Source organism: Lissotriton vulgaris, chromosome 2_2, assembly GCF_964263255.1.
Source record: "Lissotriton vulgaris chromosome 2_2, aLisVul1.2, whole genome shotgun sequence".
Taxonomy (NCBI): domain Eukaryota; kingdom Metazoa; phylum Chordata; class Amphibia; order Caudata; family Salamandridae; genus Lissotriton; species Lissotriton vulgaris.
The window spans coordinates 123,107,583-123,126,887 of record NC_141688.1 but is presented as its reverse complement, the minus strand read 5'-3'; the positions used below and the strand labels follow the sequence as shown (position 1 = coordinate 123,126,887).

General features: G+C 49.3%; 1 protein-coding gene across 2 annotated transcripts in view; it reads left to right on the top strand.

Moving 5' to 3' along the window:
- SCAPER (S-phase cyclin A associated protein in the ER) overlaps positions 1–19,305 on the top strand; it is a 3,157,511-nt gene that overhangs the window by 994,763 nt on the left and 2,143,443 nt on the right. For both annotated transcript variants that reach the window (XM_086959426.1, XM_086959427.1), the window contains exon 15: positions 4,816–4,956. In XM_086959426.1, the coding sequence (XP_086815552.1) occupies positions 4,816–4,956 (141 nt within the window). The remainder of the gene's footprint in view (positions 1–4,815; positions 4,957–19,305) is intronic.

The window sequence follows — 19,305 nt, the reverse complement described above, 5'->3', positions numbered from 1 at the left end:
TAAGCCGAAGTCGCGGCGGGAGTGCCCGTTGAAACTACTCTCAGCGCGTCTCTCAAGGTTGGCTTAATCTCCTCGTTCAGCCTCGGCAGGCAATTTCAGAAACGGCAGTCGTCTGCGTCCTTATCCCTCTCCGATGTTGCGAGAGCTTTGCTCCCCGGTGGGTAAGTGTTGCAACTTGTCCCCGGGGCTGGTGTTTGGCGTGCCGGGGACGTGGGCTCTCCGCGGGTGATGCAGCCCTGTGTGTCGTCCTACTATCCACTGTTTCCCGGTGAGGGGGCATTGATAGTCCAGATGGAGATAGATGCGTCGGCTTTGCAGGCCTCACTGGCGTCTCACCCTCCTCCTCCTTCCCCTCTTGGGGCGTCAGCGGATCCCTTGCGTTGCGCGGGCCCTCCCCGGTGGCTCCGGCAATGACTGGTTCGGATCCAGGCTTGGAGGATGTGGTGCTGTTGGGGAGCGGCACTCTGGGGCTCCCTCCTTCGGACCACGGCACCTCTGCCTCTCCGCAAACTCCTGCGGCAGTCCCTATGGTGTCGCGGGAGGTCCCCGGGGCTCGTCGCATCCCGAGCCCCGCTCAGCCCTCTGGACAGGCGGCGGCCTTGCCCACGGCTGAGCTGATGCCGCCATGGTGCTGGCGTCTGCTGGACCGGGCGGCGCCACAGGGGTAGGTGGACCATCCTCGGCCCACTCTGGGTCGAGGCTAGACGGGGACCCCTAGTCCTCCTCTGGGCCCCTCTCGTTCCTCCACACAGGCCGCGGAGGTTGTATCAGCCCTGGCGATGCCGCATTGATCGGCGGACCACCTCCGGCACATTCTGGGCCGAGGCCGGCGGAGGGCTTTGTGTCACTCCCCTGGTCCCCCTCTTTCCTCCACGCAGGCGGCTGCCTCATTGGAGGTCGAGTTAGCGCAGTTCCGGCACCGTCCTTGGACACTTCGGCTCAGGCCCTGTGCCCGTCCCCGCTGTGACTTGGAGGAGCCCTGTCCGGCGTCTCCTTCGGCACCGGATGGTGATAACGTCCTGCCTCAAGCGGCGAAGTCTACGGCGCCGGACAGGCGTCAAGTCACGGATTCGTCTTCGGACGCTCCCTCTTGTCCAGAGGTTGGATGCCTACTGGTGTCATCCTCCCCAGAGACAGGCCTCCGCGTGGTGGCTTTTTCACCGGCGTCATTGAAGGGCGCTGTGTGACTTGGAGGAGCCCTGTCCGGCGTCTCCTTCGGTGCCGGATGGTGATAACGTCCTGCCTCAAGCGGCGAAGTCTACGGCGCCGGACAGGCGTCAAGTCACGGATTCGTCTTCGGACGCTCCCTCTTGTCCAGAGGTTGGATGCCTACTGGTGTCATCCTCCCCAGAGACAGGCCTCCGCGTGGTGGCTTTTTCACCGGCGTCATTGAAGGGCGGCTTCCCGCCATTCCCAAGGCCAAGGTGTTCGCCGGAGGACCGACAGGTCCCCCACTCTTCTGTTCCTTCTGGCTTCCAGGTCTGGCCTTTGCCCGCCCCGCTTGGGTTCTGGGACGGCCGCCTTAGTTTGCAGCCGTCGCCAACGGAGGAGCTGCGTTCTCCGCCGCTGGGCCCTACGGAGGCGGGTGCGGTCTTCGCTCACGCAGTGTCCACGGCTGTGGATATTTTGCGCATGCGTGACCCCGTTGCTCATTTCCCGGCAGACCATCTCTTGGAGGTTCTCCACCAGGGCTCTTGTGGGAGGGAGCTATTGCTTCCCTTTTAGGGATCGCTCCTTTCCCTGATGGGAGCTTTGAGGCACCCTGCCTCAGGGGATTCGGTGCCTCAACACCTTCTGCACCAGCGCCGAATGACCTGGCGTGTCTTTCCCTCCACCCCTCTGCCTCAAGTCCAATTTTGCGGACTGTTTTTCCCTCCCTGCTGCCACTGTTGACTCTGCCTTCCCGGGAGGCCCGATGGCTGGACTCTTGGGGGCGCAACATGTTCGCCTTTACCAGCTCTGCCCTGCTGGCCCATAATACCTTATGTGTGTTGGCTAGGGCCTCCTCTTGTTTGTGGGACTCGGCTGAGTCCTTGGGATGTGCTGCTTCACAGGAGACTGTTCAGGTGGACTTACGGCATCATTCGTTGTATGGCCGGGAGATAGAAGCGTTTATTCTTCGCTCTGCTCTGGACATCCCGGAGGTGCTGGTCCGGGCCAAGGCTTCCTCAGTCGCCCTCTGTTGCCATGCTTGCCTTCGGGACGGCATGTTCCCTGAAAATGTTCGGGAGCGGCTAACTTAACTTGCTCTTTGTGGGTAGTGGTAGCTGTTGTATAGCTTGCGCTCTTCTAGGGAGTTCCGGTTGCCTTCGGGCCTCTGCTCTCCATGGCGTTATGTATGTTGCTGATGCTTCTTTAGGTTGTGTGTGCGGACCCCTCGTAGTAGTGGATCCGGGCATTTCCTCGCCTTCATGCTCCTGTCCTGGAGTGTGGGATGGTTCTGTGTTTCTCCCTTTGTCAGGCGTAGTCTGCTGGTCTTCCTGGGGTCCCGGGCTGTTCTTCGGCTTCCGGTGGCTTATTGCTACCGGCGCCACTCTGTCTGGTCTGTTGCCTTCTGTCTATGGTGGGGCTCGCCTTGGGCCCTCTAGGCTTTCTTCTACCTCTTCCTTGTCCTGGCATTGGATGGAAGCTGTGTTGCCTTGTAGAGGCGTGGGGTGCTTCGGCCTCCCTGAACTTGCCCTTGGTTCCTCTGTGGAGGGTGAACGGGCTTCATCTCAATTCTTCTAACTTCTTCTTCCCACATCCCTCTTGGGTTCGGGGATGTTCTGCTTGTGGGGTTCCCCTTGCCTGGGGCAGGGGCTCCTCACCCTGCCCATGGGGCTAGTCCCCTGTGAGCCTCTGTGTTAGGTCCAGGCTGGTGGAGTCATTCCGCAGACCCTCCTTCCCAGTGGGTATGGTTAGGGTATCTATTCTACGTTAAGGAATCTGCGGCTAGTAGTCTCTATCAGATGTACGAGTTACTTAACTTAGATAACGATGTATCTGGTAGAGAAGATTCTAGCTGCAGATTCCTTCACTGCCTGTCCTTCCCTGTTCTGCGAGGACCCATTGCCTTGCCATACTGCACTCGCCTCCCGGTGGATGGCTATGATGAGTGCGTGCATTCTTTCTCTCTTTTGACAAGATGTCTTGCTTTTTGTTCCCTCCTCTTCTTGGCACTGTAGAGGCTGGATCTATTGGTACTCCTGTGCTCCTCTGTTCTGGTTGCTCCAGGATTAAGTCTGGCATTCCTTCGTCCCACCTTTCCCTCACACTTGTTTCTGAAGGTCCTGGCCCTTCTGCTACCCTCTGGGGTTGGGTCATTTGGCCGTGCCCTGCCCTGGTCCCTTGGGGGGGTTGTCTCACTCTGCTCTGGCTGGCGTTGCCTTGGAGATTTGTCGTTGCCTGTTTCTCTTAGAACTGGCTCCCCTTCATGGGTCTTGGTCGGGGTTGTAATCCTGCTACATGTTGTCCTGACATTTTGCATATGTTCCTTGCCTTCAAGGGGGTACTGTTTTCATAACTGGCAGGGTGGCTGCTCAGGGCTGTGCTCTGTTCTTTCTTCTTTCCCTGGTTTTGGGCACTGCAGTGTTGACACTGCTCCTTATGGTGTTCCTCTTCACTGTTACTTTTTCTTTTCCATTTTTCTGCTGTTTCGCACACTGTTCCCATGCTCCCACAGTTTCTCTGCTGGCTCCGCGTTGTGGCGCGGAAAAGTTCTCTGAAGAAAACTGATGTAGGCACGCCGGGGTGGGACTTACGTGACCTCGCTGACGTCACGAACGCGGACGGCGCCTGGGCTGAGTCACGTGATGCCGTCCCCCCGGCGCGCAGGGATGCTGTGGCAAAAAGTTTTCTGGATCCAGTCTCACGCCTGGGGGTAATTCTATGTTAAGTAATCTGCGCTAGAATTGTCTCTACAAGATACATTGTTACCGAAGGTAAGTAACTCGTACATCACCCATTCATGCATAGCAGTCTGCTCATGCTGTCTTTTCTCCACTGCATCATTCTAGTGAAGATGTGCGGCTATAACAGGTAGGTATCTGTGATGTACCTTTAGTTTCAACATTGATAGGACAAAGGAGTATTGTGTTGGCAATCAACTGTTGCCTTGCCTGTGCAAAGAAAGGAAAGGCAGTCCAGAAACGACTTTATCACGAAGAATTGTCCTTTGTGTCAAACCTGTTTTGCCTTGGCTGAGAAGAACTATCCTAATGCCCTTGAGGGATCATTCCTCCAGGGTGAAAGCTGCCACCCATAACTAGCTTTGGGGTACTTTGCACATTTTCCCAGCAGCCACGTCAACCTTTGTTCACAAGGAACTACTGCATAGATTCCCAATTCCGTAAGAAATGTCATTATGCTGCTTGGTTCTGGAAGACTTCCTGGTGTAAATCTACTCCTCAGACCCATCTGCTTGGAGGGGTCAGGTCACTGCTTTAGTACGGTTTTACAGGGTGAGGACTGCTGTTCGAATCATCCATCATAAGAATGTACACTAAATACAAATGCCGTTTGCCCGTATGGGCCTTAAGTGGCCCTTTCTTTCGCACAAAGAACTGAAGAGCTTTTTCAAATTGAGGGACACTCGGTGACATAGCTGAATAATATCGTTTCATTATGATGGTTTTCATTATCTTCAACCATGTGTATTTAATTGTTTTGTTTGAGTCACTTGTCATGTTTCACCCCTTCTATTTCCATCCTCGTTCAATAAGTTATTTGCATGAAGAAGGTAAATCAAAAAAATTAAGAAAGTGTCTTCTTGGAGACGGTCCATTTGGAGAAGAATTCATCTGCATTATTAGAACATTATTTTTTTTTATGCAATAGGAGAAAGAGGTTCGAAAGTGGAAGGAAGAACTGCTGGAGCAGAGAAGGAAAATGATGGATGAAAGATTAAACCATGCAGAGTTCAAACGAGAGGTGCAGCTGCAGGCTATTGTGAAAAAGGCACAGGAGGAAGAAGCAAAGGTAAATTACCCTCTGAGACATTGACGTTATCAATCGAGGATGTTCTTGTTCATAGGTCATCGAGCATTGCTGAGCATTAGAATAGGTGCTTATAAACAGTTGACCATTAGGCGGTTGTTTGATATCCATTGGCCTCTTTCTGTAGGCCAGGAGTCTAGGTCCGTAGCGAACATTGAAAACAGTGGCGAATGAGCGATTTGAGGAAGTCTGGAAGATGGCTGTGGTAGATTTTAAAGCAAAGGGGTGTAGTGGTGGTGCCTTGTTGGACTTGTGTGAGAGAGGAAAGGGAAGGACAGAAAGGGAGATCTTTTGAGGTCCTTATGTAAGCTACAATAACATTAAACTAGCACTGTTCCTTGTATTCTGAAGTTTCCCAGGCTCTGAGCTAGGATAGTGTGGTAAAGACCTACAGGGAAGCGACTGCATTCAGATTAACAGATACATTGACGTCATCCAACATGACTATTAAAGAAGGTTAAAGTGCTGGGATCATGTTTTGTAATCGGAAAATGTTGTCTTCGAAAAAAGTAACAAGTTGCTGATGCTCTTTCCGTGTCCTTTCCTAAGTGCCACCTCGCTACGGTTCTGAACTTTGTTGGGACCGATGGGTTGAGGCCTATTTTCTTGTGTTTAGGTCTTAGGTTAGAAGTTTTGAAATCAGGTGGAATGTGTAATGTGCTGCATGCTAAAGTTATTAAATGCCATTGTGTGTATTATTACTTATTTTAGTTTGTCTTACCTCTCTTGTGAGTTCCTGTTTTCTGGTTATGTTTGGGATCGGTTTTGCTGTTGGGGTGTTTTTGCTGGTAGCGTAATTAATGTCATGGAGCACCTGCTACTTAGAAAAATTATGTGGCACCACGAAGTAGTGGGCTTTTTTGCATATTTGTTATCCTTGCACTTGATTTTTTTAAAAGTTTTATTTATTTTCCTTGTGCCTGCGTGGAGAGGAAGAGGACTAGCATTTTTGGTACTGAGTGCTTGTAACGCTTTTTGATGGGTTATGAGTTATTCTCAGCTCACTTGGTGTGTGTTTGGACTAATACTAAGATTCTTTTTTATGTGGGCTCACCTTTGTTTTTCGATATATTAGGGAATTTTGTTGTTGTTGAGATAGCCAGTGGTGGTCTGTTTATATACGGGGAAGGAATGTGTAAATAATGTTATCTTTAATGTGGTGTGTTTTTTTTAGGTCCAGCGTAAGCGTACGACCTCTTGTATACTTTAGTATTCATACATCTCTGGGGACCAAATGCCAATCCTGGCTTCTCATTTGGTTGTTTCAATGTCTTTTAAAAATCCTTGCTTACTAGTGGCCAGTCCTACCTCTTGGTCCCTCATTTTTTCCTCCAAGGAGCAGGGACTTAGTACAACATCATTATGCTTTGTTCTGTTGATCTGCTTGTGGTGGGACTGTTTTATTATGCTTTCAACCTCATGTTCTACTGTGGTGCTCAGATACAGCTGGTTACATTTTATTGTAGCATTCACCCTCCCAGTTCCTGCCATGTGGCTGGCATTCTCTTATATGCTTCCCAAAGGCAGGTCCCCAGGCTGCAAATAATTATTGTGGTTTTAAGTTTGCCTCCAGGAACAGGCACAAAAACACTGTGACAGCAGCTCCGGGCTCCACAAGTCTATAACTAGCACTGATTGCCTTATTAACTGGTCCTTGAAACCACTACTTAAACACAGAACATTTTTTCAGTCTCTCCTGGTCGGTTTAGCACTGAGGCTAAAAGGTTTCCTTCTAGAAAAATGTCCAGTGTAAAATGTGCCTTTGAATGTACTACATTAAATAAATGCCGAACAAGAACGCAGGGCCAGCACCAGGATAGTGCGATCGCGCTGGATACTGACTTCGGAGAGGAAATTTTTCAGTGCGACCGCACTGAATACTGACTTAGGAGGGGCAATTTTTCCGAGTTTATTTTGATTTTTATAGCACTAGCTGACACGTTTCTGGCCTCCAGCAATTTCCAGACAATAATTAAAATGTCAAGATGACTTGGTGGTGAATGTTCTTGCTGGAGAGATCATTTGTGTAATGGAAAAAGTTTTAACTCATCGCATTGTAGCGCAGAGGGTTAATTTGCCAGCTGCAAAGAAAGTGTACCATGCGAATCACAAAGTGCATAAAATGTATAAAGGTCAGTGGGTTACTGCTTTTCAGCTAATTGCAGCTAATAATTTAAAATCCTAACATAGAATAGTGAATTTATAATTGTCATCAAATAACTGCATACACTGCAAAGTATAGATTAGTGTAGATATTAATGTTGCAAAAAGGGTTCATTTGGGTAGAAATAGATTCTTATTATTTAAGAGAACCCCCCACTATGGTGTTCTGTTTTTAATTCTGAGTTGGTGCTTCTGGGGCCCAAGCACTCTGTAGCAATGCTGCCTACCAATATGCATGACTTGTGACTCTTACACCCTGTAGTCCTCGGTCTTATATAACATTTCCTTTGCGCTAGTTCATACACATGATTAATTGCCTCTGTGTAATTTGTGTGTGATGCAAAGTGCTCTTGACACCCTACACTGGGATGAGTGGTGCTTTATAACTAATTAAAGGCATCTGAATGTTAGTGGTTATGGAGCCTTAAGGAAACTGTTAAAGGGTGGTGGTGGTGAGGTAATCAGCATCACTCAGTCTTACCTCAGCATCAGGACAGCACCACCTCCTCATCAGTGCACCCCAGTGCAGCTCCAACTCAGCATCAGAGCAGCACCAGCGTAGCACCACCTTAACATCAGCACTGCACAGCACTATCTCACCATCAGTGCACCACCACCAACGCAGCCCCACTTCAGCAGCAACTCCGCACCAACGCAGCACCATATCAGCATCAGCGCACCACCACCTCAGCACAGCACTAACTCAATATCACTCAACACCACTTGAGCACCAGTTCAACATTACCTCAGAACCAGTGCAGCACCACTACCTCAGCATTATTCAGCACCACCTCAGCATTATTTAGCACCACCTCAGCATCACCTCCTCATCAATTCACCAGCTACTCAGCATCAGCGCAGCATAACATAAACATTAGCACAGCACCATTTCCGCATCAGTGCACAACCACCAACATAGCCCCACCTCAGCAGCAACTCAGCACACATGCAGCACCACCTCAGCATCAGCAGAGCATCACCTCAACACAGCACCAGCGCAGCATCTCAGCACCACAGCGTCACTCAGCACCACCTCAGTATCACTCAGCACCACCTGAGTATCAATCCGCAACACCTGAGCATCACATTTGCACCAGCACAGCACCACTTCAGCATTACTTAGCACCACTTCAGTGTGTCCTAAGAATCTGGCATCCCTTTGTTCTCTCCTAGTGTCTGTTCACTTCTTATGTTGTAATTCAGGTACTATTTCTAAATCTCCACCCTCCTATGGTTTATATCCCGCCATTCATAACACACAAAAAAGCTATAACAAGCCAGCATTATAACAGGCAGGAAGAGGTTGCCAGCATTGCAAGGATAAAAAGACTATAAGACATTTTTTGTTAAAAAAATTTTTTAATGAGTCATTCAATTATACATAATGTCTTCTTTAAATTCCACTACAAAACACTCCATAATACAAAATATAGTTCCACATACTTACAATCCATTACACACAGCCCCACTCCACATAATTCCAATACACTCAAAAACACAAATTACTATCCACATAAAACAGCTGCACACCATACCACATAATTCCACTCACAAATCCACACCACAGTTTCACACCACACCTTACCACAACTGACAAGTCCAATCCAACCAACATAATTGGTACACACCACATTCATCCACTCCAATCCATAACACATAGGTAAGAGACATTTACAATGCCAATAGCTCCAACTGTTTCCTTTTTTTTTTAAACACACAGATCTGATGCTTAGCTCGTACCTATTTGTTCTTTTCCGTCACCAAAAACGCAAAGCTATTCACACAGTTCCATGCCACACAATTCAGCTCCACACATTTCCAATCCACACCACATAATCTAAAACAGGAACTAAACTCGGAGGAGGCACACCCGCCGTACGCGCTACGAGAGCCAACACACGGCCTCGTGCAATATTGAATCGGAAACTCGTACCTTATACCGCCATTACACTAGAGGTAAAACCGGGACATTAACCATTGAAACTATTACCGCCAAGAAAGAGAGCACTTGTCTGATGAAGCATCTACATACATAAACAACTGTATGGGGTCACCTCCGAGTACATTACATTACGCCCTGATTTAGTACTCATAAACAGGATATAGACTGTTGCTGGACGCACTCGAACCAGCTCTCATAGGTCACGGGCCCGGCTGGGTCGGAATTATCACCAGCTGAGCGACCTTTTGTGACGTCGATACGGCCTTCTAGCCCTGATGAATCGCGAAGGCGACGAAACACGTGTCGGCTGGCTGTAATCTCCATTAAAGACTCCAAGATTCACTCATCTTTTGGATTTCTTGTACTTCTGTCATATTTGGTGTTGATATCTATGTAAATTGTTACTGAACAATCTGTATACTCACATGAGAGTGCTCCGGCAAACTGTAACACATAATACAACTCAACAACACAGTTGTACACCACATACATCAAATACACATTTCCACCTTGTGCCGCAAAATTCAACAGCACAACACATAATTAAACTGTACTACTTACCACTCCACAACACACGCCACATAATTCCACTACACTGATTTCCACATAATTGCTAACCATATATTTTCACAGCACTCATGCCACATAATGCCAGTACACAAATCCACTCCACCCCACACAGTTACACACCACACAATTGCATAACTAACTAATCCAATCCCACGCCACATAGTTCCACTACACACCACATACATACGCTCCATAACACATAAGTAAAATACATTGCCAATTACAATGCGAATAGCTCCAACTCAAAACAAAAGCGAGACCAATTACATTTACAATGCTTGTTTTAAGAACGGGCATCAGGAAGTTTGCGCCACAACCATCCGTAATGATGAATCTGAATTATTGTGCTACACTGTAAACTCATTGACTACCCTCCTTTGTATCTTCCCTGGTCAGTTCACCCTTAGCTGATGCTGTCTGGAATCCCATAGTCTGCTAACACTTGCCGTCATTACTATTTCATGACTCTAGTGTGGCTTCTGTAATCATATTAAGCAAGTCACACTTCAGGTAATTCCAGCTAAACAGATGTTTACACAGTTGTTTGCTTGTAGTGTGTGCTATCTGCTGCCCCCTGTGGTTCTTTCTTCTTGGAGCCTCGGGTTAATTGGGTCACACGGCTTCACTGAGGTGGTGTTTGATGTGTGTTACCGGTAGTAGACCATGCATGCCTGCTGCTGCCTTGTTGGTTTTCTGAATTCCCAGTGCTTGCTATTCATTGAGCTGCAAAATACCTTCTGGTACTGTATTCTAGACAGCAAACAAGCAGAAAATGCCCCACTTTTTGCAGGCTTACATTGTTAAACAAATACCGCTGAAATAACGCACAAAGTTGTGCTGATATTACATATCACCTAGCGCTGTATTGCCTTCTGATTTCACTCGTTGTTTTAAAAGCAGGTGCTCGTACACAGAAAGGAACATGGTGTAGCAGCATGCGGTTCCCGCTTAGCAGTAGAACTATAGTCTTGGCGCAGGTTGGCTGGTTGCCAATGGCCTTCCCTTAGGGCTAGTGTGAATTTAGAGCACTCCTTTTTATACTGAAAAGGTGGCTGGCTGGGATGTGATGTATTCATTTGTTTGCATTGTTGCGGAGGTTACGGATAGGGAGTAGCAGGTGCAGAATTGTTTGAGCTGAGCAGAGAAGAGTGGTACCTACATCTTAGAGCCCTGCCAACCTTCGTACGCCCTTGGCGTCCTAGAAAGCTCCTCTAGCTTTTCGATTTAAATCTCATGGCAGAATTCACGAAGGATAATGAACGTTGTCACGACCCCCTGCCGTTGATACTATATGAACTCTGCAATGCCAGTACAACTTTCACAGCATGATGATGCCCAAAATTACATATTGTGGGAGCAACTAATTAAAATCATCCTACAGGTATTAAAATCAACCTAAACCCTACCAGCAGGTAACATACATTATTCATTGCACACGCTGCATTTTTAATGGTTCACTTCCCTAAAACTAGCTTACTACAACTAGCTTTTATTGAACAAAATGGTTTAACTGCTTTTATGAAGTAGAGCAAATTAGATTTATGTTGTATTTCCCTCGGCAGGGACTTCCGTATCTGCGTTCCAAGCGGATGTCATGTAGGAGCCACCAGAGAGGACAACATCATTGCCAAGAACACGGGAAGATGCCAGCATTGTTTTATACCTATTTTTTTAAACTAATAGTGACTAATGCCCTATTATTCAATAGTGTAATAAAAAAGAGTATATTTAGGTAAAACGGGAAAGTTTATAAAAAACAGCTTTTAAATGTATGCTGGTTGTGCTGGTGGCAGGCGAGAGTAAGGATGTGCGTGTGTATGCTTAGGCGTGTTTGTATGTAACTGGTGGGTGAGTATGAGTGAGTCCGAATGAGTGGAGTAAGAAACTGTGAGTAAATGGGTCAGTATGCGTGTGAGGGAGTGTTAAGTTGGAGTTACAGTGAGTGTAACTGAATGAGAATATGTCAAAGGGAGTGAGTGAATTGCAGCGAGTGAGAAAGTACGAGTTAGTGTGCGTTAGAGTGAATGTAATTGAATGTAAAAGAATGAGTAAGTGAGAATAAGTGAGAGAAAATGAGAATGAGGGACTGAGTAAGAGTGAATGCAAGCAAAAGTGAGTGCAAGAGAGTGAGAATGAAAAAGTAGGAGTGAGTTTGTGAGAATGAGCGTTTGTAAGTGAATGTGGGGTTATGCTCAAGAGTCTGCTGTTGACCCTGGTGTACTGAAAGTATTTTTTGGGTTGCAAAGACACCCATAGCAAAATACTGATGCTTGTATAGCGAAGGCGGTTCTTAGCATGTCTGGCATCTATGCCAAAATATTGACATGCTGGAGGTAATTCTTGACAGAATGTGTACCCGTAGTAAAATATTAGTAATGGCATACAAGAGGTAATACTTGGCAAATGTTGCTCCTGTGAAAAAAGGCTGGCATATTTGAAGAAATTCTTGGCTTAGTGGGATCCTATCATGCGGGAGGCGTGGCTAACTGCCTAAAATGGCGGGCGCTTAATCCGGAGGCTCCTGTACCTGGGCCCACAAATCCTGCTGACGGCATCTGCTGTGTGCAGCATCGGCTGGTGAGATCACCGATGTGCAGCTCCTGATAGTGTCATGAAACCGGTGGGCTATTCTGGAGCTCTGTGACGGCCTGCTACGCAAACCGAGAGACACCTGCGCCCTGTGCCGAAGGGGCAGCCGATCCCTTCTTGAGGCCTCGGTTCACTGAGGCCGGAGGACCAATTGTTAAGCTGCTGTGGGGGCCCTTACATTCCAGGGGGCCCCGTCCGCACTGCACTTCAGCTGGGGAGCTCTAGATTGAGTCCGGAGGGGGGCCCCTTCACTTACCCTGCAGGGGGCCCCCCTCAAGGTTCGTTACGCCACTTGGATCTTGTATTCTACCATTAGCAGGAGGAGAAACAGGCCTGGCACCTCACACTGGCCTGATTTCAGCTGCCGTGTCTCCCATTTCAGCGAATGCATGGGAACAGCGCTCACCGATTCGCAGATGGTGCCCGGCCCTGATGAGATCCTTGGCCAGCAGAAAACTAAGGAAGAGGGTGACCAGTGGATAGAGGCCAAGTCGTTCTGCCATTGGCGGTGCGTGGAGCAAGGCTGCTGTTTTTTCTCTAGGCTATCGCTGCACTGGGTTGCGAGGAGTCGCTTGGTTGGGCCTACACATGGGCTCTGCTTGGTGGTGCAGGTTGGTGACCTGGTTGGCGGCGCAACGGTCCTGAGTGCCTCTTTCTTGCTGCGGTGGCACTGGCTCCCCCTCATCGCGCTAACATACTCCCAGCCGCCTGCAATTAAGGAACTCTACCCGCTCCTGGGCAGTGATTCGGGATCCTTCATAATAGTGGACCCCTTGAGCCAGTGGACCCAGCGGTTACCTCACCCAGTGCTGAAGACTCTAGCCCTCTTCTGGACTCGAGGCTCGCCGAGTCCTACACATGTTTGAGGGGGACCCGGACTGACTTTTTTGAAGCATGTGTGATGTACTACTTGTCTACTTGTTTCCCTGCCCCCTGTGGAGTGCTGGGACTGCTGGTTGCCAATTGGGGTCCATGGAATTGCGGCAACATGGGCTCCTGAGGGAGCTGGCCCTGTGGCGGATGGCCTGGTGAGCATAGTGCCTTGGAGCTGACTCTGGCGGTGGCAAGAGGTGCAGGGCATTGCCATTCAACTTCTCCTGGATTGTCTAGCCCATGGGGAAGTACATCAGGTGAGGAAGGTTCCCCCGGTTTTTGTGTAAATCAGCTGCAACCCCAAACATTATTGCAGCAGTCTTGGGTTGCACTAGACACAAGCCTGATACACCTGCCCCACACCTACACTCACGCTGTCGGTCTACACCCTCGTAGAGCTTGGTCACACAGACAGCTGAGTACATTGTCCCCCCCGCCCCCACCATAGTGCTCGCCCAGGCAGGCAAGCTGGATATCATCCTTCAGGAGATATGTGAATCACAGGTCACAACAGAGCAGCGCCTGGGGGTGATCACGATGGACATTAGCATTCTCAAAGACGACCAATGTAAACTGTCCGATAGTCAAAACAAACAAGATGCCCCTCTCTGACCTCTCCCAATGTCAGGCGGACCATTCCGCACAGCTTACTCAACTACACCAACAAGTGGATCAGCTCCAGGACCACATAGATAACACGGATGGGAGGCCTTGTAGAAACAGTGTCCGCATAGTGAGTGCATCGGAGGGTGTGGAGGGCCCCAACACAACCCAATTTGTCGAGGGCTGGTTCCGCACTGTGGTGGCCCCATCTGGATTGTCGGAGTTGTTTACAGTGGACAGAGTACATGGAGTCTCCACAAAACGGTCCACCCCTGGCGCCTCATCTGGCCCATAGTGGCCAAGATCCTCAACTTTAAGGACCAGGACACACTGTTGCGCGATGCTCGCGAAAAAACAACCATCCTTATGGAAAATGTCATGGTCTCCTTGTTCCTGGATTACACGTGGCTGTCCAAAGGAGATCCTCTTCTTTATTTTGTAAACAGATTTTATTAATTTTCATATATTCAACATCATAATCACTGCATTCCTTACTGATCCACTGGGATCTGAGCAATTACATTGTATATGCAAACAGTAAATCAAGGCAATGCCAAACAACCATGTAAGCTATGTCCCCACCCCCCATGTGTCAATACTATGGTGTAATAATATCAACAATCAGTGTGGCTTAGAAAATGAGGCAGCATAAAATCAAGGGGTCATGAGAAGTGAGAGGCAGCGCATATCAGAAGAAGCTCATGGTGAACCTTTGGGCGTCCGTGTAGGTGTGTCCGATTCTGGGTTGGATAAGTTATCTACCAAGATTCCCCATGCTCGGGCTATATCAATATTTCCTATCATTTTCCTAGTTTCTCTCAGTAATATTCGTCCCTCGCATCCTGCCAATTTTATCATCTTCCTCCACGTATGTATACAGGGGCCCCAGGCGCCTTCCAATTTCTCGTTATCTCACGCTAGGCAAGAACAAATGCTTAGTCGTGAAATTTGCTTGCAGCTTTCATCTTAGATGTGTGGGGAAACCATCCCAGTAAGCAATGCCCCGGGTATGGGGACCTCTTCCTCAATAATTCCCTTGATCATGTGGAGAATCTCTTCTCAGAACGTCTGCAGTGCAATGCATGCCCTAAACATATGAAGTATGTGTACCCTCCCCTCCCCGCACCAAGAGCATGTCGCGTCATCTATCTGGAAAATCTGCCAATGCGTTCAAGGGTCAGATAGGATCTATGGAGGACGTAGTAGTTGATTAGTCTAAAATGTGCATTCCTGGAAACCTTAGGCATTCTAGCTAAGATGTTATCCCAGTCCTTCCCTATGATAGGACTACCCATCTCATCCTTCCAATGCTAGCGCAGTTTTTCCAACTGCCGTTGTTGATCTGCATGCAGTGCTCTGTACAAACTAGAGATTGTCTTTATGGTACCTGCAGAAAGAGCCACATAATGACAGCTCTGGAGCAACAATGGCTGAGTAGTCCCTTTGTGCCTGATTGCGCCTATTGCAGTTGTTAGCGTTCCATGCAGTAAGAAATGGCAAGGGCCAAGTCTCATTCCACGCGAAGCTCTTTGAACAGGAGCAGTTCAGAATCTCTTTAAAGGTCTCCTACTTTCATCGCTCCAGCCTCAATCCAGAGGTCCAGACCTCTCCAATTGCTGCCATAGGGAAGTGCCTTTCAGCATTTTCAAGGGCTGTTCAGGTGAGTAAGGAGTCTTTTTTTTTTTTTTTTTGGTGTAAGACATTTATTTTGCAATAAAGAGACAGAAGATTTACACTGCGTCACGCCAACAACCCGGAGGCAGGCCGCGATCAGGTATACGATGCACAAGGTTCAGTAAAACAGTTCGGGGGCCAAGACCTGGCCGGGTTTAGTACTCCCAGAGAAATATATAATACAGTAAAAACTTGGATGCGAGCAGTGCAACTTACTTTTCTCCCAGTGTCGTAGACACGCAGATGAATCAGAAAGCAACTAGGCCGCCTCGGAACGAGCAGCGGTCAGCATCCCGCTGCAGCGGCAGGTTGAAAGGATACGTCTAACAGCACTGTTTTCTCCCAACGTATCCCGCCAACAAACAGAAAACGAAAACAGCAAACTTCGGTGCAAGTACATAGAAACAGCTACACAACATACCATCCATCCATTGGGCTGCGCGGACCTGTGCTGGATCGCCATGAACAAAAGACGAGCCATGGTGAGGGTGGGGGTGTGGCGACTTCCACACTCCTTACGTGTAGGCGGGGTGGGGGAGGGGGAGGGGCGGGGTGGGGGAGGGGGAGGGGCGGGGGGAGGATGGTGAGTGGGGCCATCCACCGAGTGTTGAGGTCGCAGGAGGGTCAACGGGGCCAGGGCCAGTGACATACACAGGATCAGTGGGGCCGCAGGCTCGGAACGTGTGGCAAGTCAGGGCAGGTCCGCACTAGCGCAGGTTCTCTGAGCAGCAATCACTCAACCACATAATGAACACATTCAGCCCATATCATCCGAAACACCCGTATCAGGTGATCCCCCCGAGGTGTCCGAGCCCGCACGTTCTCTAGCCCACTGTATGAATGGGTCCCAGATATCAGTAGGTCTGGAAGCGGTGGGCATTGTCTCCCAGTAGTGCGTCAGTTGTGCATGGCCATATGTTACATCCCTAATCCACCCCGTGAACGAGGGGAGAGCCCTTCTGCCCCAATGCAGTGCGATCTGTCTTTTGGCATAGAGAAGGAGTAGTGCATGTAGTTTCCTGTCGCAGGGTTCAGTATCCTTAACATAGCCTAACAAACCCAGGAGCGGTGTCGGTGTATCATTTCTATGTATAATTTGATTAATGGCTGTAAAGACCTCCGACCAGTATGCATCCAGCTTGGGGCAGCTCCATGCTACGTGGATAAAGGACGCATCCTCCCCTCCACATTTCCAGCAGGAGGCATCCGCGCGGATGCCCATTCGGTGTAACAGTGTCGGCGTGCGATAATATCGGTGCAGAAATTTGAAGTGGATGAGCCGCAGCCGATAGTTTGGAGACAGTGCTGTGAGTTGCTTACAGCAGTACTCCCATGTGTCATCAGTTAAAGGGTCTGCCAGGTCCGCAGCCCAAGCCTGTTTGGCCGTGGCCACTGTTAGCGGGGCCTGCTCCTGCATGCAGTTATACAGTCTTGATACCAGCTTTTTTGGGGGGGGCCGTGAAAGCAAATTTTGAAGGGCGTCCAGAGTGCATGGCTCCTGCGGGAATTGGGGCCCCATCTTTTTGCAGGATTCCCGAAGGGAATGGTACAACAACGTGTCTGCGAAAGAGTCAGTTTGGACATCCTCGCACGCGCCCATCTCGACAAAGGTACCATCAGGATATATATCAGCAAAGGTGTGTAGTCTTTTCCCTCGGATCACGAGGACGTCAACCCTGGCGGTCAAACAAGGCAGCATCGGGTTTCCCCGTAGGGGGATGGCCGGTGCGTAAAGCAAGGAGAGTCCCGCTCTTTTATGAAGTTCGCGCCAGGCCCAGCGAATCATCTCCACGGTATCCACCTCCCGCGACGGGCATGAAACCCTCCCGTATAGTGCCACACGCAGCGGCAATGGGGCGACCACGGCCATTTCCACCGCCACATGCAGTTGATAGGGAGTAGGGAAGGCCCAGAAATGTAGAAATTGCGCTTGTGCACAGAGGGAGTAAAGCTTCAAATCCGGAGCCCCAAGGCCCCCCTGTCGGAGCGGTAGTGTGAGCAGGTCCCAGGACACTCTCGCCTGTCCACCAGCCCACACCAATTTCAACAACAGCGAGCGGACACGAGCGTGAAAGTGTGCTGTCATTGGCAGCGGAACGTTCACGAACAAATACAAGAATTTGGGGAGAACCACCATTTTCGCTAAGGCTATCCTTGCAACCAGGGATAGAGGCAGTTTGTTCCAAACCTCGATTTTCCCTTCCAGCCAGTCCACCGCTCTTCCGAAGTTGAGTGACCACAGCTCTTGCACATCACGACTGACCCAGACTCCCAAATATTTATCAGCGTCCGTCTCCCATCTCAAAGGGTAGTCCGGAGCCGGGCGACAGGTCTCGTCCATCAAGGGGAAGGCAACAGACTTAGACCAGTTGATGGACACTCCTGCCAGGCCTTCAAACCTCACGAATTCTCGGAGTAGCGGGTTCATGTTGTCTTTGGGATTGATGATGTATAAGGTGACATCATCTGCATATAGCGAGATTAGTAAGCTCCGAGAGCTGAATCCGATGCCCCTTGCAGTGTGGTGCTGCCGTATCCGAGCCGCAAGCGGCTCCATTGCAATGGCAAAAAGGAGAGGGGACAGAGGACACCCTTGTCTGGTCCCTATGGAGATACTAAAGGGCTTGGATACGAGTCCATTCACACTCACCCTAGCTCTAGGTTCCGTGTACAGCAGTTTGATCAAGGTCATGAAATTTTGACTGAATCCCATCCGTTCCAAAACCCTAAACAGATAAGGCCACTCTAAGGAGTCAAAGGCTTTGGTGGCGTCTAGGAACACCACCGCCGCCTGCACAGATGGGTGCAAGTAGTGGAGGACAGAGAAAATGGTTCTGAGGTTATGTGATGTTGCGCGGCCAGGGATAAACCCTGATTGGTCAGGGAGTGCAATCATAGGTAACATTGGCTGTAATCTATCTGCAATTACCTTTGCGTAAATTTTAGCATCTACGTTTATCAGAGAAAGGGGCCTATAGGAATCCAGGCTCAGCTCATCCGTATCAGGTTTTAAGAGTGTGATTATTAAGGCCTCCCGCATGGAGTCTGGTAGGGAGTTCAATTCAAGGGCCTCGACAAACACAGAGTGTAGTTTCGGCGCAAGTTCATCAACATAAGTTTTATAGAAGGATGTTGTCAGGCCATCAGGGCCAGGGGCTTTGTTGGCCGGCATGCTTTTAATCACCTGAGCGATATCTTGGACAGTTACAGTAAGGTCCATGTATTGTCTGTGGTTGTTATTAAACCATACGAGGGCAATGGAGTCAAGAAAGTCTTGCAAGGAGGTTGGTATCGTGGGCTGCTTGGAGGTGTAGAGAGATGCGTAGAAATCCGCGAAGGCGCCTAACACTGCCTCCTGACCTACTGCCAGGGTCCCCCCCCCTGTCATATATGGTGTGGATGTAGTTGGACTGTGTACGAGGAGCTATCAACCTAGCAAGGGTCCTGCTCGGCCTGTCTCCCTCCCCATACCTACGTGCCTCTGCCTGTTTCCCCATGAATCGCACCTCTCGCTCCGCTTCCTCATTAAAGACTAGCAGCTTGGTTTTCAGAGTCCCAGCAATCTCTAATGACGGGTCAGTGCTAAAAGCAGTGTCTAGTTCTCTCAGCTCTCCCTCCAGTTTAGCCAACGTGTCTCTGATGGCACGTAGGACTCCCGCCTTTCGTGCTATGCACTGGCCTCTGATCACAGCCTTAAAAGCGTCCCATTCGATGGCCTCATTTTCGGCAAAATATTTAATGATGTCTTCTCTAATCTCCTCTACAAATACTGGGTCCGTGAGCGCGTGTGGTGGAAGGCGCCATGTGAACGCCCTGTGAATAGTGTCTGGGGGGCGCAACTCTAACATGAATGGGGCGTGATTCCCGGGGTAGAGGGCACAGAGGAGACGAGTTAAGGCCCCAGGAACAGCAGGAAT